General features: G+C 35.4%; 2 protein-coding genes across 2 annotated transcripts; one reads left to right on the forward strand and one right to left on the reverse strand.

Annotated features, from left to right (window-relative positions):
• Positions 1-566: 566 nt before the first annotated feature.
• Positions 567-2700, forward strand: LOC144551713 (Transcriptional coactivator/pterin dehydratase). Its single transcript, XM_078299785.1, has 3 exons — positions 567-1031; positions 1437-1629; positions 2381-2700. The coding sequence occupies exons 1-3, from the start codon at positions 570-572 to the stop codon at positions 2470-2472; spliced, it is 747 nt and encodes a 248-aa protein (XP_078155911.1). The 5' UTR covers positions 567-569; the 3' UTR covers positions 2473-2700.
• Positions 2701-11534: 8834 nt separating this feature from the next.
• Positions 11535-12647, reverse strand: LOC144551878 (F-box protein At2g05970-like). Its single transcript, XM_078299976.1, has one exon. It carries the CDS (start codon positions 12645-12647, stop codon positions 11535-11537), a length of 1113 nt encoding a protein of 370 aa, XP_078156102.1.
• Between the last annotated feature and the right edge of the window lie 12233 nt (positions 12648-24880).

The following is a 24880-nucleotide window of genomic DNA, read 5'->3' on the forward strand; positions in this document are numbered from 1 at the left end:
AGTATCCTCTGATATATGTTCCGTATCTGTATCCCAAAAATGAAAAAAAAAAAATATGAATATGGTTTTTACCACTGTCCGCTCCCTTTTCACCCCTATCTGCATCTAAGAAGAAATATTATGCTTACATGATATGAATTCTTCAGAACTTTATCTCGAATTTGGATCATGTAATTCAAACTTTGAGTTTAGATCCAGACTGTCCGATCAGTAAGTATCCTTACAAATATTAGAGATCAGTAAATTCTAATCTAAACCAAATTGGACCGATTTTAATCGTACGGTTCGAATCCAAGCTCAAAGTTTGAGTTACCTCAGAGGATCCGGAGTCCTTATCAACTTCCCCTACTTGCACTCTTCCCGCGCTCCTCCGCCTACTAACTGCTCTTCTCCAACTACTGTATAATAGATCAGAGAGCACAAATACTTACTACCGTTTGATTTAAATTGAACAGTCATAATGAAAACAGGAGCCATTTATATTGAACCGATCATACCAAATCTTATTTTCCGGATCTTTATCAAACGGTCAATAATTTTTATGGTCTCCAACGAATGGTGTTTACTGAATGGAACTGAAGAGAACCCCATCCATAACCGCAAATCCTCTTTCACTCTTAGCCTCTCGATCTTCTCAAGCTTCAGTTGCTCCTTTCTCTTCACCAATGGCGTCATCTCTACTCTCCTCTCTCTCCAGCCAAACCCTGCTCTACAGAGTTCACTTGATTCCCCACCGTACAAATCTCGCCACTTTCTCCTTCCCCTCACCAAAAGCTCCCCGGACAAGAACAAGCCTAGTTCGGCCCATAGCGGCGAGCTCAGACTTGCTGGGAGAAATTGGGGCGCGGGATCCATTTCCGGAGGAGATCGAGAGCAATTTTTGCGATAACGTGCTTGGCAACACCGACACGCTGCACCGAATCCTCATTCCTAACATCTCTGCTCTCTGTCTTTCCCAGATGAAGATTGAACCAGCCGAATCATTGAAGCAACCCTTGTCAGCTGAAGATTCCTTGAGACTCTTGAAGAAGGTAAAATTTTCTGTTTGATGTTTCTTCTCTTGTTCCATTATTAATTGCACAATTGGGTTGCCTGGCGTTTAATTGGGTTGAAATTGATGCTTAGTTGCATCAATTTAGTGTAAGTCCTCTGCAGGCTGTTGGATAGAGTACAGTTTTGAGTCTTAATTGGTTTGATTGGTACTGATTCAGTAATGTCCCAGTCTGGTCCTCTACAGTAAGCAGTATTTTATACTTGTTTTGAACTAATGTAGTTCCTCAACTCGACTTTTTTGGGGAAAAAAAAAACAATAAATTTATGTGCTTCTCCAAAGAATGCAGTTAATCGAAATATAGTAAAATATGAATTTTCAAGTAAACAATTTGACACCATTCTTCATATATATGCATGCATTTCATTTATCTTTTCTTTGGTAGGTTGTTGGATGGAGGCTAGTGGAGGTTGAAGGTTTTACACGGTTACAGTGTGAATGGAAACTGCGAGATGCTTCGTGTGGTGAAGAGCTAATAAGTAGGATTAACAAAGTATTGGACGGCTTAGGGCATTATCCCAATCTCTCATTAGAGCAACCCAATATTGTCAAAGCCGACCTCTATACTCCTACAGCAGGTATGCTTAATCTATAGATATAGCTAATAAGAGCAACTTTTCTTTCACTTAAAGCTTGCAAGCATCTGGTTTGATTTGTATTAGATTAGATTCTGCGTCCAAATTATGCCTGGTCTCTAGTACCTACTATTTTTCAACAAATACTGACGTAATCAGCAATTGTTAAGGAGCACTATCAGCTGAATTGTTTAGAACAAATAGTTGTACAGTATGTCAAATGAGGCCCCTTAAGTTCAAATCTTATGGCACTTTCATTACAAGTTAAATTTTTATAAAGATATTCTATGAATGTCAGTTGAGAGTCAAGAGTTTAACTGTTGGTAGAATGGGACTTATATTTGGATAAGCACGAGCAATCTAATATTTGATAAGTAAAGATTAAAGAGTAAATTTGTCCCCTTTTTTGTTAAAGGAAAAATGGCCGGTCACTGGCTTTAATTAATCAGAAGAAGTTTTTCTATTCATTTGTTTGATTCACTTTTCAGAATAATGATTACCAGCCCTCGCTTTTGGTTTTCAGAATATAGTTCAATCCTTGCTTCAGTGTCTAAGCACTCTTGTCGCTGCCAGTATGTGTGAAAACTGAAATTTCAGCCCTATCATACCAATTGCTTTAGCTTCTGTTTATTATGTTTTTCTTTGGAGAGCTTAATTGAAGCTATAACTCATTTAGAGCACAAGCTATCAAAGATGAGACTGTCTTCTAAGTATTCACTTTTACAATCCTTGATACCTTTCTCTGCCTTTTCAGGTGGTTTGAGTATAAATGATTTCATAATAGCAGCAAAGATAGACAAAATCAAAACACAAGACTTGCTTCCAAGAAAACGTGTATGGGCGTGACTTGCTGCATGGATACATTACATAATTTTGGACACTCTTGCCTTGCTTTGGGGAAACAAATTATAGTTCAAACTTCTTTTTTCAATAAAATTTGTTAATCTGAAATTTTTCTTTTGTTTTTTTCTATCCAATTCATCGGATTTATCTTAATTAGTTGGCTTGAATTAACAGAAATGCCTTACTCTATAAAAGTATGCTTGATGAAATTCTAATGATTGCATTACCAAATACTGATGCCATAGCAGTCAGGTGTGCTGCTAGTAGATAACAACCCGTTTTGGTACCAGCCCAGCCACAAAAGGGTTAAAAGAGTAAGGACTTAAAAGCAAACTCCAAAAGCACTGGATTTTGTAGATAAATTAATGATTGCAATACCATGTACTAAAACCATACCAGTCGGGGGTGCTGTAGTAAAGCTTGCCTAGTTAGCAGTCAATCGACAAATTTCCTCGCTTATATTTGGTTGAGATGGGTTATGAGATAGAAACAAGGTTGGGCTGTGTTCCATTCCTTTTGGGTTGGTTTGGTAACAAGTGCTTGCATTCCTAAGGAGCAACAAAGGATTTGGTATCAATGACTTAATTAGACTGGTGCTTACTGATTTCTGTGATCGACCAATAATAGGCGAAAATATTTGCTATATAGAAAGGAAGAGCTTTTAGCTTGTAAATTTTGTTTTTATATTTGAATCACATGACAGTGGAAAAATATTTATAGTCTCTCTCTCTCTCCCCCCTTGTGCTTGTTTTTTCTCTTGAGATTTTTTTAATTTTTTTATTTCACAAGGGTACTGATAATGCTCAAAGAAATTAACAACAAATTCTTCTTGATAGGTGTCGTGATTCATTTTTTTGTTTTCCTTTTCACGAAATCAATAGTTGCATCCCTAATTGCGAATCTCTGTACTTGTCGAGCGTGGCTATTGTTGGAGGTGCAATTTGTTGATGTACTTGTCAAGCGTGGCTATAGTTGAATTATTTTACCAGGTTTTTCTCCTGTACAGATTTAGTGCTTTCAACTGTTGTCAATTGTTGCGACACAATGACAGCTTGTTGTTTTTTAGCATGAAATTGTTGCGACACAATGACCAATTGTTTTGCTGATTTGTGTCCACTTTCACCATGTAGAATAACAGTTGTCAAATGTATACCTATCAGTCTATCACCAACGGTTCTTTTATATAAACCATTAGTGAAAGTGGATCATCTTTCAACGATTGTTTCTTAGAAATGAACCGTTCATAATAAGTTCAACTAATTTATCAATTTGACAAAGAGTATACTAACTGTTTATTACAAAAATCGCCAATGACCGTTGGTGATTAGACATTAGAACAAGCTATTCGGTGTTTGGTTGGATTAAAATAGCTAGAATAGGAAATTCAACTTATTTGTTTTATTAGAACAAGCTATTCTTAAAAAAAATTGGAACAAGCAATTCAAATAAGACAAACGCCAATTTTACTATTCTAGTTATTCTAATATTACAACCAAACATACCTGTATTGTGTTGTAGTAGTGACAGGATCGTCTCTTAACTTTAATTTTGTTTAATTATATTGTACGAATTTAATATTAATTACACACTTTTGATTTACATAATTTCTATATAATGTTTTAAGCTGTCGGTAAGAAATTAATTATCAAATATAGTTCTCACGCTTCGTTCCCCTACAATGAAATTACTTCTATTTATCCAAGTAAATGCAAATAATGAAAAGATAATTACTCCTGAATCTCCTGATATAGCCCTATATATCCCACAACAGTACAGCACACGAGACATTTACCAAAACCACTTGTACCAATTCCGAAAGTTTGGTAGAAAGAAGAATTTTATTTGCTATTATTGAAGGAAAACATTAAGTAGAAACTTATAATAATTGATATTATATCTTTGTAAAGTGCATGAATTAATGTTTAGGTAATGGTGAAAAGCACGGTACTGTTTTTAAATAGGCAGTTGTAAAGCATAATTAGCTCAAATTTCGGCAGATGTAACCAGTTTGGAACTTCTGTTTTGTCCGCAAAATTTCTTGTCGAATGAAAACAAACTGAAGAAATTCAGCAAATGATTTAGGTTCCTTGGATCTTTTCTGTTATGCTAGCAAAATATTTTGGGGGTCTCAAATCTAGTTATTTGTATTTTTTTTCCGAGATATATTTTCTTTTTGTATTTAGTTAATTAGTGATATTTTCTGTACTAATTTATTTCCTTCGATAATATATAATTCCAGAAAATAAATAGTGCCAGTTGCGATTAATATGTAATTCCAGCAAATTAATAGTGCCCGTTGCGATAAGCCTTCTGTCAACATCAAAAACCACTTACGGGGATGAATGTTTCGTGCCATTGACAAATCATGAAGTGATGCATCGACTTTACGGCAATTCAAAATTTAAATTTTTGTGTATTTCTTATCACGTCGGAAAAATTATGCTTATATTACCAACATATATAGATTTGCTAGAATTTCCACAACATTTAATCCAAGAAAAAAAGAAGGATATTGCAAAGCACACAATAAACAAGTTGAGTGAGGCTATGATTTATATAGATCGTCCTGTACTATAGATTCATATCTCTATTTTTAAAGATCAAACAACGGATTCAAATATTAAACGTAATTCTATATGAAAATGTACTTGGAGACCAAATTTTATTAAAAAAATATATATTTTTTTCTATTTTTTATATAGGTAGAAAATCATTCGATCAAAATATTCTGGACTATCAGAAAGTATAATTTCTACCTATCTAAAAAACAATAAAAACATTTAAAACAAATGTAAAATTTGATTTCCGAGTACGTTTCAATATAATAATTATGTTTAATGATTCAGGTCGATTGTTTGAAGTTTTAGAACAGAGATATGGATTCATAACACGAGTCAATTCATAATATACATACTGTCATAGCCTTACTCTTTGATAAGTAAAAGTCTACAACTTTTTTTAAAAAAAAAAAAAAAAAATTGGTAGCAATAGCATAATATATATTCATAAGTCTACAACCTATTAAAACTTAACTGATGATAGTATGATACAATTCAATGAAGAAATAATATAATTAGAATCTACACCATGGTATGGAGATTTGTGAAGCAAAAGCAAAGCACAACATAGCTGGCCCCTGTTCTCTTTGTCGCTTCACCATCTTTTACTCTCTCTCTCTCTTTTTCCCTTTTTGCTTGAAAGCTTCACCAGCTTTTTTATTTTTACCAGACAAAAAAATGAAAAAAACAAAAATTACTAAAACTTTCCCTGTAGTTTAAAAATGTTGTAAATATTTTTTGACAAATTAAATGGGATCTAGCCCTCATTTTTATTAACCATAATCGGTTACAGTGGTTGAGTTTCTGAGAAAAAACTCTGTGAAATGTTTGTAAATTTTATGTGTAATTTTTATGTTACTATAATTTGTCTCTCTGTTAATGAAGCATATGTCCCATTAAAGTAACAAATATATCTTGTTGTATATTACTTTTTACTAATTTCATTATGTTATAATAAATTTCTGATTCTATCCTGAACTTGCAGCCTGTAAGGTTAATAAACAAAATGAAAAAAAAAAATGACTTGTATGTGTTGGCTGCTGGGCTTGAGCTGTGAGGAAAGGTAGATATTGACTGCCTCTAATATATATGCAATTTTAATTTAGACAATGGTTTATCACATTCACGTGAGTTGTTATACTACTACTAATTATTATTGTTTCAACTTTCAACAGCTTTCCTGCTTAGCAAAGACACCTGTAAATAAAAGCATATTTGGGGTGTGATTCATTGTATAAAAAGTAATAATAAAGAGAGATAAAATCTGAAACATCATTCATAGGCAGTGATTCATTGTATAAAAAGTAATAATAAAGAGAGATAAAATCTGAAACATCATTCATAGGCAGCGATGTTGGTGCCTGATTAATTAATTTTGCCATCTTTCTTTTTCTCTCTTGGAGAAAAATCTGTAATAGCAATTTTGATGTGGCCCGCCGGCCTGGTAATGCAATTTCTGGTTCAAGATAACCACGGAAACAACTAGCTAGATCGTTATGCGCATAATAATTAATTAATCAGACACCAACATCTCTACTTAGGAAATATGTCTAAAAATGACTTCTATATTTTATTTATAAAAATAAATGAAGGAGAGGGGTATTTTAGTCATTTCAGAGTTTGGCTGAAACTTGAACATATTTAATTATGATTTAGAAGTATAGAGAATTTAATTTGGGTTCATTTGGAACTGATTTGAGTCGATTTGAACTTGAAATGAAGAAGTTATGATAAATAAGGACTTGAAAGGGCTTTTCTGTGAAGTTTTTATACTTCTCGGGACCTATTTGTAAATTCTGAGGGATTTGGGAATGTGATTTAGCTTTTGTAAGGGTCTTTTGAAGAGATTTCATGCTGCCAGGGGCCTATTTGTAAACTTCCAAGGACTTCTCTGCAAATTTTATATAATCAGTGTTTAAATTGCAAAAGGGGTTCATTTAATCATTTCTGGGCTTTAAGATTGGTGCTGGGCCTTTGAGATTTGGATTTTTGGGCTTTGAGATGTGCACTGGCCATTGAATTTGATCATTGGGCCTTGAGATTTGGATATTGGGCTTTAAAATGTGTGCAGAGCTTTGATTTAGACCAAGGTTCTAAATAGCGATTATAACGACATAGCGGGGAGACCAGAAAAAAAAGCTATTGCGAATAGCGTAGCTATAGCGGAAGCTATCACACATAGCGATTTTCCCTTTTCAAATTTTATATTCTATATTTCTACTAATTATCAACATAATCAATATTAGAGAATTGATGTAACAACTAAATGACAACTAATCTAAGTTTATACTTTTTATCAATTACGCAAATAAGAAGGAAAAAAATATAAAAAGTAACATTATTTAATAGTTTATACTTCATGGTATTACATATTATAATAGACAAAGAGCAATTAATTTTATAAGGTAAATGAAGTCAATATACATATTTAAACATTTTATAATTATAATAATAATCAAAATCAGCTTTCAATTGAAACGAACGATAATAATTTTACAAATGAATACTATAAAAAGAGTAATCAAAATGAAGAATTAGTATTTGAATATTTCTCGATATAGAATGATAGAATAAATCACAAATAAAAATAGAAGCATATAGTTTGGTTTAGTATACTTATCGTAGAAGACCATGTAGCATTAGAAATAAGAATAGAAGTACAGAAGTCCATATAAATTGCAAAAAAAAAAATCATGTAGCATAGCGGTAGCTATAACGGGTCTCATATAGTGGTAATAGCGTTCGTAGCTGAGTTAGCGCAATTTTATCTCATAGCTTAGCGTTTATGGTCCGGAAAAGCTATAGCTAGCTATTTAGAACCCTGATTTAGACATCTGGGCTTTGAGATTTGGGCTTTTAGCATTAATGAATGTGCTGGGCCTTTAATCAGTGCACTAGGCTTTGGATATTGACATGTGGGCTTTGAGATTCGCACTGGATCCTTTTAAATCGTTTGAATGACTGACAAGGGGGTCCACATGTAAGGAACCGTTGGATTTAGCTTGAATCTGAGCTATCTGATTAAATGGGTGCATCAAAACTCATGCAAACCCGATAGAGGCTAGGGTTCATCTCTGACAAGGTAGGGGCTTGAGGTGCCGGCCACGGCGGCGCCGACCAAGGGCACCACTGTGATCGTCTTGATATCAGGAGTCCAATGAGCCTATTGTCAGCTGCCGGCGGCCCGAGGCTGAGCGAGTGGTTATCGGTACTGATAGGGGTTTGATCCGATTTTCTTGCGATTTTCTTCAATCAATTGATCACTTGACATCGTGTGAAGGCATAAAGGCCATTTGAAGCATCAATTTGGGATTTAATCATTGTTTTTTTGAAACATAGGTAGCAGCTACCAAATTACAAGAAATAAGATGTGTTTAAGACTACAACAGCCAACTAAAAAATTCCAAAAAAACTACATAGTATTTCCTATTCCAGTATGCCTCCGACCAACTCCTTGAGCACTGTCTCGTCTACAACAGGATAGCCACAGCTCGGTCTCTTCTCAGATACTGTCTGCGAGTACCATCGGAGGCATTCTCTTCCCTCGGAATATGGTCTCGTTCCGCTGCTTCCAAATATTCCACAGTACCGCCATCAATCGCGTTGACCAGATCCTCTTACTCTCTTTCACAACTCGCTTATATCTGCTCCATGATTTATCCCATGTTTCAAGCATCGATTCCGCATGAGTAATGATCAGTCCCATACATTCCCAAACTCGCGATGCATACCGGCACTGGGGGTACTCTTGACATACTGCACACTCAAGTTGGCAATTCATACCTCTTGTATGCATTATATTATGGGTCAAAATTTTCTGATGAAGGCACAAGAAAATAAAAAATTTAACCTTTGGTGGTGCATAGGATCGCCAAATATCCTTGTATCTCCATCTAATCAACCCCCCTGCATAGGATTTAATCATTGTTTGAGCATGAATTAGGTGTTTGGTATCTGGAATGAGCATTGATTTGGTAGCAATGACAGGTACAGAAGCTTTGGAGTTGATTCAAGCATTGAAGGAAGTCAATTGGATCATTTTAAAGGGATTTGAACATTGCAGAAGGTTCAATTTGGTTTGGATTGGGTTCTGATCAATATATAGCATAAGAACATGTATTTTCAGACCCTTTTAATCCTTTTTCTTGTGAATTTTGTACATAAGTGGTGAAATTTCTTTTACAGAGTTATAAAGAAGTATATGAAAGATGCTTGTACTAATTTTTACTATTTTTTGAAATTTATTTACATATTTAAAGATTTAATCAAAGGCAGGGGCATGAAAAGGTCATTTTGTCAGTTTTATTTAGCATTTTTCACATTTTAAAAGTTAACTTTAGAAATTCATAGAAAATTGTAGAAAAATCAGAAAATATGAAATTTGTGTCTATTTCATGTATTTTTGAATGTTATCAGTCCAGACTTGTTGTTTTATTAGCAGAGGTCAAATCAATGGTTTTCAATGCATTGTATTGTACCAGTAACCTTTGATAGGCACTTGGCTACTGAGTTTGGACTTGGTACCATACCAGAGGTCACCAGAGAGGGTTATTTGCATAGGTATAGGTCTGATTTGTCATTTGAAACAGTTTAAACATGCTTTAAAGGCTTTTAATCACTGTTTATGTACTAGTAATCAAATAAAAGAGATTGAAAGCTCCAAGATCAATGATTTCAACATTTTAAAACATCAAAGGACTGTCAAAGCCTGTATTTGAGCACAGAAGTTGCTGAACTTGTTAAAAATCATGTTTTATGTGTTTCTTTTCACTTGAATTGGACAAAATCACTAAGGAATCATGGATCAAAAAGTACAAATGATATTTCTCAGCATAACTGATGTCTATTTGCATTTTAACCTCTTCCTTTCACTATTTTGCAAAGAAAGACTTGAAAGAAGTGTTATTTTGCAAATTTCAGCAGCATAACACTTCTTTTAGCTTGATTTTTTTCACAAAACATGTCCATTTTAGAAGAAATTGATGAATGATACCAGCTGGCTCAACTTCATCAACCCTTATGCATTTTAAACATCATTTTTGACCTTTTTAAACCCTTTAATATTTTCATCATTTGATCATTTTAAAATGATTTAAAAAGGCATATTTAAGAAAGGTTCAATAAAAGGAAAAAAGAGGTTTTTTTATGCATTTTTATATGTTTAGATTAAGTTCTTAATTATATATGTTATTAATATGTTTTCATTTATTCATGCAGTGTCGTCTGTCCAAAATGCCGTACAAAGAACATGAATTACATGACATTCATATCCAATGGTGTAAGTTCTTCTTGAAATTATCATCAGTTTAATTGACGTGTAGGTATTTGACGGTGGGGGGATTTGACATATTATTGTCTGTGGTTTAAAACAGTTTTTGTTTTCGGATTCTTGTGTTCAGACACTTAATTTGTTATTGGTTAATTTTAATAATTTTGTGGTAAGAACAATTGTTAGTTTTCTGGTACAATGAACTATTATTGTATTTAGTGGTTGTATGTGTGATATTGTTAGCTTGTTGGTTAAAAATTGTTGTGAACTTCATATATATTGTTTGTGGCATGGATTAATATATGTTATATGTTGGAGTACTTGTATATGTATATATATATTGTTGATGCCTATATTAATTGTTGGTTCAAAGATGGGTATAGAATGAGCGCATGGATAGGCTAGTCCGTAATACAAGAATTAATAATAAAAAATTATAATAATTACATATACATCATTATCGGCTCAAAAATTAATAACCTGCTAGAAAACTAAGATCTGCCAACGCCAACTCAAACAAAATAGATGGTGTATGACACTATTACAATTGGCTATTGAAATTCAATAGACAGCGTTAATCATATTTGTCGTCGACGGCGAAACAAAAGCGATGGCATTGGATTCGTCAAATCCGATGACCGAACGTGCGTTGCCGATGGTATATTGACTAATGCCATCTGTTTTGAGCAGATAGCACATTTGTATATATTTCCTATCAAAGCGATAAGCAATGGTTCAGAACCTGATAACGGAATGCGATTTCAACCAATATATATAGAAGTGCTTTTCCCTAGTGGTGAGAAGAAACAAAAATGTCACACATATAAACATACACAAAAAGCAATTGTGGCGGAGCCGCAACAAAGTAAATTTGAAAATAATTCAACCTATCTATATCGTAGTCATTAACACCCACAGCATAAATGATTTTATGCTGTTCGTTAACTTAAAATACAAAACAAATTACACAAGTTAACGGACGACTTGGGCACTTGGCCTGGCCAGCCGACCAATTTTGTGACCCACACAATTATTCAATACGCAAAAAAAAAAAGGATTACATAGAAATAAAAATCATCGCAATGAAAATATTGTTTAAAAAAAATTAACAAAACAGTTCATCGATCAAAATTCTAATAGGATGTCCTTGTAAAATTTAAAAAGTTGAATAAATTCATTTCCAATTTTACTCAAAAAAAGAAAGAAACATAACGATGAAACTCGACCAGCATGACATTCTAACGCAGATTGGGCACTATCCAGGGACCATCAGCCCATGTCTCAACATTAAATGGAAATACTTCTGTTGTGCCGTCGCTTATATCATACCTACATAGGAATTTAGATAAACCATTGCACCAATGGAAGGGTTTGATAAAATAGATGCTATTTCCTTTCATGCCAGGAGCGTCTCTGCATACCAGAGAAAGTCCATGCGCCGCATCAAGAAATAACATGCGGTCACCGATGTTGTCGACAATAACCCATTGGGGACACCCACCGGCATAATCCAACCGATAAATTTCAAAGTACTCATTCCCCAAGATCATGTAGTCGTTCCAAACACGAAAAACTCTTAGAAGCTCTCCACTCGACATGACCAAGTAGTCGTAGCTCAATAGCTCTATCCAAGAACCTTTCAGATTGTTACACCGGCGATCCGGAGCTGGGACAAAAAATACAAATCCACCCGTCATAGCATCAATTATCGTTGTTTTGCCCATCTCGGACTCAATATTAACAAAATACATGCCTTTGTAGTATGATATCCCCCCAATCTTACTATCAACTTGGTGTTCCACTGTCACCCATTTGTCGTCTCCTGATCGACAAGATGCCAGTAGAAGGATCCCCTGTGATGTGAGCCCTGAGATTGCCACAACCTCACCAGCACAGATAAGTTCTGGTAGAAAGTATGAACAAAGAGGGCTCCATTTGAGTTGTAGAGATGGCAGAGGGAATTCCTTGTATGTGAACGGGTTAAGGAGCGATAACGTGAAGTTTCTGGTGTCAAAGGCAAGAAAAAAGCCATCCGAAGGCCCTTTAAAAAACTTGTCGGATGCTCCTGGTACATTTATGGTATGAAATTTTCTGGAGGCAAGCGAGTATAATTCGAGATATGCGCCCAAAGTAATAAGACGGTGATTGAAGATCCATGGCACGCGAGGTGAATCAGAGAGGGAAATCAAGGAATGCCACCGTTTGCATGTGGCTCGTATGCGGATGAAATCAGAGATGTCTACGAGCTTCCCTATTATGAAAAAGAACAGATCATGAGGGAGGTCGATCAAACTGGTTTTCGCCTTGACAATGGTGCAATCAGAGTCGAGCTCATGAATAGATTTCTCCATTGTTCGTTTAATTGGGAGAGACCGATGGAAATCTATATGTGATGAGCCGTAATTCTATTTCTCGCGTTCTTTGCATTTCAAAGCACATAAATATATGTAATAATTGCTGAGGTGCTTAATGAGGCGTCTCAAATTAAAAGAAACTAATTTGAACTTCTGAATTTCTAAGTTTATAACAACTCTGCCTTTATTTGAACTCTGGGACTATATTTATTTATTAATTTTATTGTTGATAATAGCCGACTAATGATAGTAATTGAGAGGGGCTCATTTGGCTTATATATATTTCGTGGTCATTTCTAATTTCGGCTGGAGAGCCTCTTTCGCCGCACATAATACGACAAGTCGTTTTGATGAGAGGCGGTCCATTAATTACTAGATTATAGCTGATCAGTATTGGACCGAATTTCAATCGAGCAAGTTGCTTAATGTTCAATCTTCCTTTAGCTAAAAAAAATTGTTTATAATGTATCTTTATTTTTGCTTGAAGCGCGCGAACGATTGGTTGCTGTTGGCTCTGCAGGTTTCATACTTCTCTTACTGCATTTTTTTTTATGGTAAATTTAGATATATATTTATCGTAACTTCTTCAATTAATTTTTTTTCTATCAATATTTCAAAATGAACTATATGATCTATTTCCGCATCTAAACTTACACATATATTAATTTAAAAAATAACTTACACATATTATTAATTTTCCCATTTTCTGATTTAATCACTAAAAAGTAAATATTAATATTAATAAAAAATTATGTAGACAATTTTGCTCTTAAAATTAAACTGTGTTACTACTTGCTAGCCATTGCAACCTGTCAGTACACAGGTAGAACTCTCTCAACTCTTATCTTTGATCTGGAGGTCTCAGTATCGGTCGATCCGTAGTCATATTCTCTCTCCTCGAAGTCATGGCTTGTAGAGGGAGAAATTGGCTTGATGTCATTAAAATAAAACATTTATCGTGAAAATTGTTGAAAGTTGAGTTCTAAAAATTCAAAATTGTTAAAATATCTGTTTGTAATATTTTGCAAAGTTAGGGACTAAACTGAAATTTTGATATATAATTAAGGCAAATTCTGAAATGGATCAAAAAACAAAAGTGAACCGTTCATTTATTCACCATCACACGGTTCATATATTTCGTAAAGAGAAAACCCAATCAGCTCTCTGTAAAGAGAACCTGTGTGATGGGGCCTAAAGGTAAAAATAGGTCTGGTGGCTCATCTGTTGCTGCCAGACTGAAACAAAGACCACCTAGGGGGGCTGGCTCTTCCCCTGCTAAGCCCATCCATCTGGAAGAATCTGACACAAAAATCTCCACCCCTCAACCTACAAACCCAGCTCCTACTAGACCTACCATCCCCAAACCTCCTCCAAGAAGAAGTCTCAGGGTGTCTCAGGATGACAATGAGACTATTCTGGACAAGGCCCAAAAGAGGAAACATGCCAGGACTACAGATGCCAGTTCCTCAGGTAACTCATTAATATCTAGATTTCCATACAGTAGATTAACAGTAGATGAAATTCAATCTCTCTTCTAGGTATATCAAATACGATTAGGCTCAACTGTAGAGGATTGTAGAAATATTATAGACAGCATTAGACAAATGGATAGGGCACATTTTGAATCTCTAATTAAGGCCAAACTTAGCAATCCTAGACAGGACCATGAAGTAGTTGCTTTAGAATTAGATCATATCCTAGGTTTTACTCCAGAGAACTCCATTGTGCTTACATGAATATCCTCACTTGGAATTATAGAGGACTTAATTCTAGTAGTAAGAGACATAGACTTAGAGATATTGTTGTAGCTAATCACATAGATATACTTACCATCCAAGAGACTAAAAAAGAACATTTTACCAAGAGGCATTTAAAAAGCATATCCTCCAAGTTAGATATTTGGTTTTGGCTTCCTTCTACAGGCTGATCTGGAGGGATTCTTTTTGGAGGAGATAGTAATAAGATTTCAATTCTTAACCATACTGCCCATAGATTTTGTCTTAACATTACTTTTGTATGTAAAAAAGTTAATACTCCTTGGCAACTGACTATAGTCTATGGACCAGTGCTTAGATCTTATAAACAATCCTTTTGAGAGGAACTGAACCAACTCAAAGATAACTCCATTTCTCATTGGGTTGTTTGTGGTGATTTTAATGCTATTAGGAAAAAATCAGAAAAATCTGGCTCCAATTTTGATGTTTCTCTTAGTTTACAGTTTAATACTTTTATTCAGGATAATCTGTTAGTTGAACACCACTTGCATAGTAGGAAGTTTACCTGGTCTAATGGTACTCAATTTGCATTGTTAGATAGATTCTTTACTTCCTTAGAATGGGACCAATCATATCCATATAGCTATACTACCGACCTTCATAAAAAATCATCAGATCACTGCCATCTTGTCCTACACACAAACCCCCATGTTCATACACAACCTTTCATGTTTAAGTTTGACCCTTATTGGCTAGAACAAGAGGACTTCCTCCATTTGTTACCCAAATGGTGGCAAGAGCATCCCCTTTCCCTCCCTGACATTGGTTTATCTTGGAAGAACAAACTTAAACATGTTAGGTAAAAGATCAAAGGGTGGGCTAGGAATTTTTATGGAGCTCAGAAAAAGGAAAAAAATCTGAACTGATGACATTACTTCATGATTTAGAAATCATTCATGAATCTAGACCATTTACACCTTCAGAATCAGATCATTGGAATACTTACACTGCTAGGTTACAAGAACTGTATACTCAGGAAGAGGAATCATGGAAAATTAAATCTAAACAAAAGTGGTTAGAAGCTGGAGATTACAACACCAAATTCTTTCATACCATTGCTACACACAGATAAAAAAAAAAATAGGATTAATTCATTAGAAATAGATGGCCACGTTACCAATAATCCTTCTGAGATCAGAAACCATGTAGTTCAGTTTTACACAGATTTGTTAGGCACTCAGGGTACCAAATTTGGACAATTAGAACCTGATTTTTGGGATTTACCTGATATCCTTACACCTTCAAAACAATGGTCCTTAGAGAGACCTTTCACAGAAGAAGAGGTGAAAAAAGCCCTTTTTGCATCTGAGGCTAATGGGGCCCCTGGTCCAGATGGTTTTACCTTTAAGTTTTACCAATATTTTTGGGAGGTGGTTGTTCGCACAAAAGCGTGCACACAAAGTTTCAGGTACATCTAGCTGTACCCTTTTAAACAGTGATTGAGCTTTCGTATTAGGTTGCAAGTGCACAACCTTTGTCTAATAGTACAATCAGGTATCGATCCTCAGGGACGGTACAATTCGAGTCTAGATCACTACTTATCCTAGTTAGGTACTAGAAGTGAAGAGTTTGGTTTGGATTCGTTTCAATTTTCTAAATTCGATAACAGAAGATAAAAGAAAGATAAAAGTTGGTTCAAATCGATTTAAAATGAAGTTTCCAGGGTTTTAGATTTCATCCTCAACCTTGCCTCTCTGGACCTTCACGCGACTCGCATGCTCTCGTATGCGACCCTTGTGACGCGACCCGCGTGGTCTTCGAGTGAATGCAGCATAGAACCCGTTTATGAGTTATTGACTTGTGTAAGGATCTATTGACCGTACCTAAAGTTCCTGGACCTCAACTCTCGTTTATTGGCTTAGTGAACCTAGTAAGGAATTGCAATTTCACCTTCTTTGATCTACAACCTCAAACTTTCGTTTACAAGTGTTCAATCTAAGTCATTTGATCGGTTTGCTAAAGGTATCCACTGCTAAAGGTATCCACTATCTCTCAATAAATAGAAATCTCACCTCTCGGCTCAATTGATCTATCTTTTCAGATCTTAGATCTACCTCAAGTACTTGATTCAATTGCAAGAAAGATCAAGGTCAAGATATTAGAAGAGATGCAAGAAACATTCAACAATAGACATCAAGATTCAATCAAACAATCACAATCTAGCAATGGAAGAATAATACTCAATCAAATGAACACAAGAACAACTCAAATTCGAATTCAATGCATTACAATCAAGGTTTTAGATTACATCAACCATAGAAACAAGATAGATCTACTCAAGCATCATGAGAGAAGAGAGAAGAGATAAGAGAAGAAATCATGATAAAACCGAAGGTGGAGATGGATCTATGAATGATCTTCCAAAATCTTCCCTCCTCAACTTCCTTTCTTGATCCCTACTCCATAAGGGAGTAGAAGCTTGTGGAAGAATCTCCAAATTCGGAACCCCCCCTCTGGTGGCAGGGGTGGTCTATTTATAGACTTTTCAAAACGAGCACTTCAATTCTGGGCCTTTATTGGGCCTTCATTGTCTGCTCTGGAGACTCGCGATGCGACCAGCGTCAGGTCTAATGCTACCCGCATCGACTCTGATGCTACCCGCATCGACTCTGATGAGGGTCGCGTCAGATGTGATGAGGGTCGCGTGCAGAGTCTCAGAATTCAGTAACTTCCCTGATTTCTCCCGTTTTCTGCAAAATAAGAATGAAATCGCAGCAGTACCACATTTTATGGATATTCAATGTAAAATACGCGATTTGGTGGTTTAAAACGCAGATTTTGGTACAGGAATTGGTCGGAACAATAGATCAAATATGAAGATATCAGTGGTTAAATCAGACTTAATGCTTTTAGCTCATTATTTTTATGAACATAATCTAGCCTTGCATCATATTAATAAATCTACTATTTGTCTCATTCCTAAGGAGAAGGATGCCATCAATATTAAAAAATACAGACCTATTAGCTTAGTTAATTGTAGTTTTAAAGTTCTGTCCAAACTACTAACTAATAGGCTAGAACCTATCATGTTTAGAATTATAGATAACAGTCCATTTAACTAACAATCCATTTAACTAACAGTCCATTTAAATACATTCTCACGTAACACAAACTAACAGTCTATTTAAACAGTCCATTTAAATACCTAGTCAAAAGTGAACAAGTCTAGTGCTTGGTGCTCTCGTTGTGGGTATCTTCATTCTGGTCTAGCTTCTTGTTTATCCACTCTCTTACGTCTGACGTAAACATTATTGTACGATGGAAATAAGTCATTCACTACTTGTGTACGTGGCGTAACGACCGGACTAGGTCCTATGTTGTCTTCTGCACCAGTAACATCTAGTGGGGCCAGCCCGATATGATCTGAATCCTACAACAATCATTTTAGTATTTAATAAACATGATCGACTACTATTTAAATAAAACTTAAAATTTTGAAATTATTACCTGATAGATCGAACTATGTCCTGTGTCACCCGTGTATTGCGCATCCTGATGATAGGCCTGATCGTATGTCTGGTCCTGTGTGATAAACTGGGGCTTGCTGGTACACCGAGCTGCCTAACAACTCTGGCATGAACTGCCCAACGTCATTCGTTCTCTATAAAAATAATGTAGTATTGTAATAAACGTCAATGGTGGTCATCGCGCCATTGTCTTCAATCGGATCGACGGTATTAAAGACAAGGTCTCCGATCTCTTCTCTTCTTTCAATTTTTGTTACGAAATCGGTGTCGGTAGAGTCAAAATAGTGAATGAACTCTTAAGAGGTGTTAGGTTTTTGATTAATAGAGTAGTAGATATACAATCTTCACCCGCTATGCTTTCGAATGCAACATAATTTTTAGGGTAATTATAAAATCCCCCGTCCAACAATCCCCTATCTATCCCCCGATCAATCTAACCAGTTCAACTAAAATCATTAACGACTTAAACTGTCGTTGTCGGTCTCACTTTCTCGATCCCCCGCCTCCCTCTTTCTTTTCCTCCAAACCTCCTCCCTCTCGTTTTCTTCTCTTCCGGCCAGATTGCCTCATCTCTGCTCGGTCTTTCTCTGGACGGTGACGCGATACGGCTCCGTCGTTTCTGCGCTCAGACTCTCTCCGCTCAACCTCCGCCCCTTTCACGAATTGGTTGTTGTTTTCGAGAAAAGGCGCAGTCAACTCCGTTGCTACCTCCGCCGCCTCAGACTCCGGATTGCCAGGATGTCTCCGCCAGGTGCCTCCGTCGACGGTCTCCATCCCCAACCACGCTAAGCCCTGCTCCAAATTTGCCTCCATCACAGATGAAGATCTTGACGATTTTGATCCAGATCTAGACATCTCCAGGTACTCCGTGACATTCTTATGTTCATTCCCTTTTATCCAGTAGATCTATTGCTTTACGTTGATTTATTTGGATTTTATCATTTTTGCTTCAATTGCTTCATGTATACCAAGTGTTTGTTAAAATGCCTCAACAAGTTATCAAGTATACAGTGGTTCGTATTTTGTCTCAACAATTCCTCTTTTCATAGAAATATGTACAGATGACAATACAATTCACAATTATTTTCTAAAACTCAGGTCGATACATTCAGTGGTGAGGTTTTCAAAGGAAACCGTGTATGTTGGAAGAGAATGCTGAGGTGGACAAAAAATGGATGCTATCCGAGTTCGACACTCTTGTCACTGCCTTCCTTTCGCGACATGTTTTCAATTCACATGATGCGAAAAGTAATGATGATGATGCTCCTCGGTTTCGTATATGGTGGTTTACCGCAACTGTTGAGGTGTATCATATATGTCAGTAAAATATTATGCAAATTCATAAAGTCCCATTAGTGCTTCTTTATTCAAATAGCAAGCACTCATATGCATAAGGTTTCTTTGTTTTTAAATTATACAATTTATTTTTAAGTACTAGAAGAAGAAGAATTATCGAAGAAAATTGGTCACCGCCAGATAACTTATTACTTGCCATGAATTAAGGATGTATGATTTTGAATGTACATGTACAGTAAAAACTCGTGGTTTTCTCTTTTATCCATTGTTTTCTTTTATCATAAACACAAATATAGAAGAGGTGCTGATGCATTTAACTTGGAGCTTAATCAATTGGAGAATTGAATGAAGTCAGAGGTGCTGATGCATTTAACTTGGTGAGTGGATCTCTCTCAATATCTGAAATTTTGCATGAGAATTTAAATTGTATTTCTGTTCTAGCTAGCTTTATTTTTCTATTAAAAAATTTAATATAATTTGTTAAATACAAACACTTGATGCATGAACTGTTTACATTTGTTTGACGATGTATGAATACTTGCAATACTTGAAATTAATACTATCAAACATCATCCAGTGCCATATAAAAAAAATTAATATAATTTATTAGATACAAACACTTGATGCATGGAGTATTCACCTTTCGTGTCTATATTCCTCTTGCTCATGCAGTAGCGAGTTATTTGAAAAAAACAAATATTCATTAATGGTGAATTAGATCAATGCGTACTAAGTACTAAGAAATGAAAGAAAGACAAATTTTGAAAAAATAGATGTGTATGGTGAATACTTGATGTCTTAGATATGAATACTTCAACGTATATGAATGAATACTTGATATCTTAGGTTTGAATATTTCAACGTATATGTATGAATACTTGATATCTTATGTGTGAATACTTCAATGTATATGTATTAATACTTCAATGAAGTATGTTTTGTTTCTTTTAAATATTGTTTTTGTTTGTAACATTTCAATTACATAATATGTAAAATTTGATATATTATTTTTGTTTCGACAGTAAAACATATGACAACTATTTTTTATTTTCAAAAAATAAAATTGAACTAGAAAGCAATAAAGCAATGTTCAATACTATTTGGCTACTCTTGTAAAATTAATCAAGGTATGCACATATGCTTGTAATACTCGTAATACATGAACTATTTACACTTGCAAGACGGGGATGAATACTTTCTCGATGAGATATGAATACTTGAGTGACGAGATATGAATACTTTTGCAACGGACAACTCGAAAGTATGTCATCATCTCATTGGAAAGATAAAATTGTGTAGAAGGCGTTCGTGGTTTTAGATTTTCAAAATTTCTCACAAATCGTCAGAAATATTGGTTAGATTGAACGGAGAAAAAAAACTCACCTCTAAAAACGTGTAAAAGATGGATGAGTAATGTGTCCAGCTTTTATATTTACACTTGCACGATGAGAATGAAAACTTTCTTGATGAGTGATGAATATTTTTGCCACAGACAACTCGAAAGTATGTCATCATAGATCTCATTTGAAAGATAAAATTGTGTAGAAAACGCTTGTGATTTTAGATTTGCAAAATTCCTCACAGATCATCAAAAATATTGGTTAGATTGAATTGACAAAAAAAATTTCACCTCTAAAAATGTGTAAAATATGGATGAGTAATGTGTCCAGTTTTTATATTTGCACTTGCACGACGAGATGAATACTTTCTCGATGAGGATGAATACTTGTGCAACGAACAACTCGAAAGTATGCCATTATGGATCTCATTTGAAAGATAAGATTATGTAGAAAACATTCGTGGTTTTAGATTTGTAAAATTTCTCACCGATCGTCAGAAATATTGATTAGATTAAACGAAGAAAAAAAGCTCACCTCTGAAAACGTGTAAAAGATGGATGAGTGATGTGTCCAGTTTTTATATTTGTATTTGCACAACGAGATGAATATTTTCTCGATGAGGATGAATACTTGTGCAACGAACAACTCGAAAGTATGTTATCATGGATCTCATTTGAAAGATAAAATTATGTAGAAAACATTCATGGTTTTAGATTTACAAAATTCCTCACCGATTGTCAGAAATATTGATTAGATTGAACGAGAAAAAAAAATCACCTCTAAAAACGTGTCTAGTTTTTTTTTTTTTAAATACTTGATATATTAGGGATGAATACTTGATGTGTTATAGATGAATACTTGATACATTATACATGAATACTTGCGCGCGCCAGTTTTAAAATCTTTCAAATATTAGATGGTCCACAAATAGTAAGTGGTCCCCCTAGGTAGTTAATGACTGGGGGATAAATGAGGAATTGTTACGGGAGATAGCTAGGTTCTCCCTTTAAATTATATATTGCTGATCCGTACCTTTTAGTCCAAAGAGACAAGAGAGATACAAGGCCTTTGATTTTAGTAGGCATCAAGGTTTACACTCTTAATACATTAACTATTTACACTTGTAATACTCTTAATACATTAACTATTTACACTTGCACGACGGGGATGAATACTTTCTCGATGAGGTATGAATATTTGTGCAAGAGACAACTCGAAAGTATGTCATTATGGAATGACATAAAAATAATTTTTTTAAAAAAATAGAGATATACGAATGAATACTTGCGTGACAAGATATGAATACTTGTGCAACGGACAACTCGAAAGTATGTTATCATGGATCGCATTTGAAAGATAAAATTGAGTAGAAAACATTCGTAGTTTTAGATTTGCAAAATTCCTCACATATCGTCAGAAATATTGTTTAGATTGAACGGAGAAGAAAAAATCACCTCTCAAAAAGTGTAAAAGATGGATGAGTGGTATGTCTAGTTTTTTGTATTTACACTTGCACGATGATGATGAATACTTTCTCAATGAGTGATGAATATTTGCGTGACGAGATATGAATACTTGTGCAACGGGCAACTCAAAAGTATGTCATCATGGATCTCGTTTGAAAGATAAAATTATGTAGAAAATATTCGTGATTTTAGATTTGCAAAATTCCTCACAGATTGTCAGAAATATTGGTTAGATTGAACGAAGAAAAAAAAACACCTCTAAAAATGTGTAAAGGATGGATGAGTGATATGTCCAGTTTTTATATTTGCACATGTACGACGTGGATAAATACTTTCTCGATGAGGATGAATACTTGTGCTACGGACAACTCAAAAGTATGTCATCATGGATCTCATTTGAAAGATAAAATTATGTAGAAAATGCTCGTGATTTTAGATTTGCAAAATTCCTCACCGATCGTCAGAAATATTGATTAGATTGAACGGGGAAAAAAAACAACTCTAAAAACGTGTCCAGTTTTTTTTTTTAAATACTTGATATATTAGATATGAATACTTGATGTGTTACATATGAATACTTGATACATTATACATGAATACTTGCGCGCGCCAGTTTTAAAATCTTTCAAATACTAGATGGTCCCCAAATAGTAAGTGGTCCCTGTTCGCTTACAAAAGTATGCTACAAAGTTTCAGGTACAGCTAGCTGTACCAGTTTAAAACCTTGAGTTACTCTCGATTAAGGCTGCAAGTGCACAGCCCTGCTCGTATAGTAAAATCAGGTATCGATCCTCAGGGACGGTATAATTCGAGTCTAGATCACTACTAATCCGAGTTAGGTACTAGAAGTGTGAAAAGTTGGGTTTGGTTTGTTTATGTTTCCTAATTTCGGGTGTCAATTCAATTAACAGTAAATGAAAACAATTAAAGGTTTTGGTTTTGAACAATGATAAAAGGCGCTCCCAGGGTTTCAGATTTCATCCCAAACTTTGTCTTCTCTGGACCTATCATGCGACTCGCATCATCTCTGATGCGACCCGTATGATGCGACTCGCATCATCTCTGATGCGGGTCGCATGGCCCTCGAGCAGAGCTGACATGTGTTCGTATCTAAGTTGATTTCTTGTGCGAGGCTTCAACCTGTAGCTCTCACCTACTGGTATCTAACCTAAATTGATTGTCTGGTTTGCTAGAAGTATCCACAACCTTTCGATAATGGAAAGTTCACCTCTCGGCTACTATTGATCTTAGATCTACTTCAAATACTCAATCACAATTGCAAGAAACATCAAGGCCAAATTACTAGAAGAGATGCTATAGACATCTAACAGTAGACAATCAAGAATCAATCAAGCAATCAAAATCAAGCAATCAATGAATACTCAAGCAAAGAATCACACAAGTTCAAACTTAGATCAAAACAACATGCAACTCAAAGACAAAGTTTAGAGACTACATCCTAACCCTAGGAACTAGGGATCTACTCAAGCATGATAAAAGAAAGCATAAAAGAGAGAGAAAATAGGCAGATCATGATGAAGCTCGAAGATCCAAGGTGGATTGGAGAGGATCTTGCAATCTTCTCTTCTTCTCCTCTTCTTCAAGCAAGCTCCAATCTCCTTCTTCTCTCTTGATCTCTGCTCTCTAAGTGATCTGGAATGTAAAGGGGGAAAAAGCCCTCGAAATTCTGGCATAGGACCTGCTTATATAGGCAACGGATCTGACTTGAGGCTTATCGGGTTGAATTTGAATTGGGCGGCAACAGTTGATGCGACTTGTATCAGGTGGATGCGACTCGCATCATCTGGTCTTCAAGTGAGGAGTGAGGGTCGCATCGCAGGTCGCCTTGGCTTTTGATGCGACTCGCATCAGGTGAATGCGACTCGCATCAGATCTTCCTGAAGTCTGCCATTTGCTTGCTTTTACCCGATTTCGCCTGATTCCTGCAAAGTAAGAACCAAAACATAGCAGTACCACATTCTATGGATATTCAATGTAAAAGGCACTATTTGTTGGTTCAAAACATAGATTTTTGTATGGAAACAGGTCGAAATAATAGGTCTAATAATGTGATATCAAATTCCCCCAAACTTAACCTTTGCTTGTCCTCAAGCAGAGATCTAAACATTGGTACCGGTTTGGACTCTAAATGCAAGTTTTCCTAAATGTAAGAATTTACATGAGCTGTTTTAATTAGGAACCTCAAGAATCATGTTGGTATAACTTGGATTTTCCTATTTAACCTTGATTCTCCACACGAACTGACCAACCAAACTTCAAATTCTGAAATATTTGAATACTTGTAAGACTGAGTACTTGAATTGATCAAGTTGTCATGTATCAATTTAACCATTGCCCTCTTTTGTGGAGATTTTCTCTTTTTTTACCCCCCCCCAAGCTTGGAACAAACTTAGGTCAGAAAGTTGCGGACTTCGCGTGTTGATATGTGCAAAAATTCCTTTCTTTTCTAAGTGGGAGACGAGCTCAAAGGCGCCCTAAAAGGACTTATTGCCAGTACTCTTATGTTCTCCGTCTTTTCAATTCTTTTTTTCTAAGTGGGAGACGAGCTCAAAGGCGCCCTAAAAGGACTTATTGCCAGTACTCTTATGTTCTCCGTCTTTTCAATTATCTTCTTTCTTTCTTTTTTTCTTTTTTTATTTGTTTGCACATATCATGAATACACACACCCATTGGTATTCCTTCATACCAATAAGTATCCCAAATCTTTCTTTATCAATAATCCCCATTTCTTTGTTTGGAAAGGCACAAGTCAATTTCTAAATGAGTTTCTCAATAAATTTCAAGTTTTCATTGTTACAAACGTTCAAAAATTTCGTCCTTATCGGTTCGTTGGTCAATTATGGGATAGTTCTAATCTCCTAGGGT

Source organism: Carex rostrata, chromosome 3 (genome assembly GCF_964058835.1).
Source record: "Carex rostrata chromosome 3, lpCarRost1.2, whole genome shotgun sequence".
NCBI lineage: Eukaryota > Viridiplantae > Streptophyta > Magnoliopsida > Poales > Cyperaceae > Carex > Carex rostrata.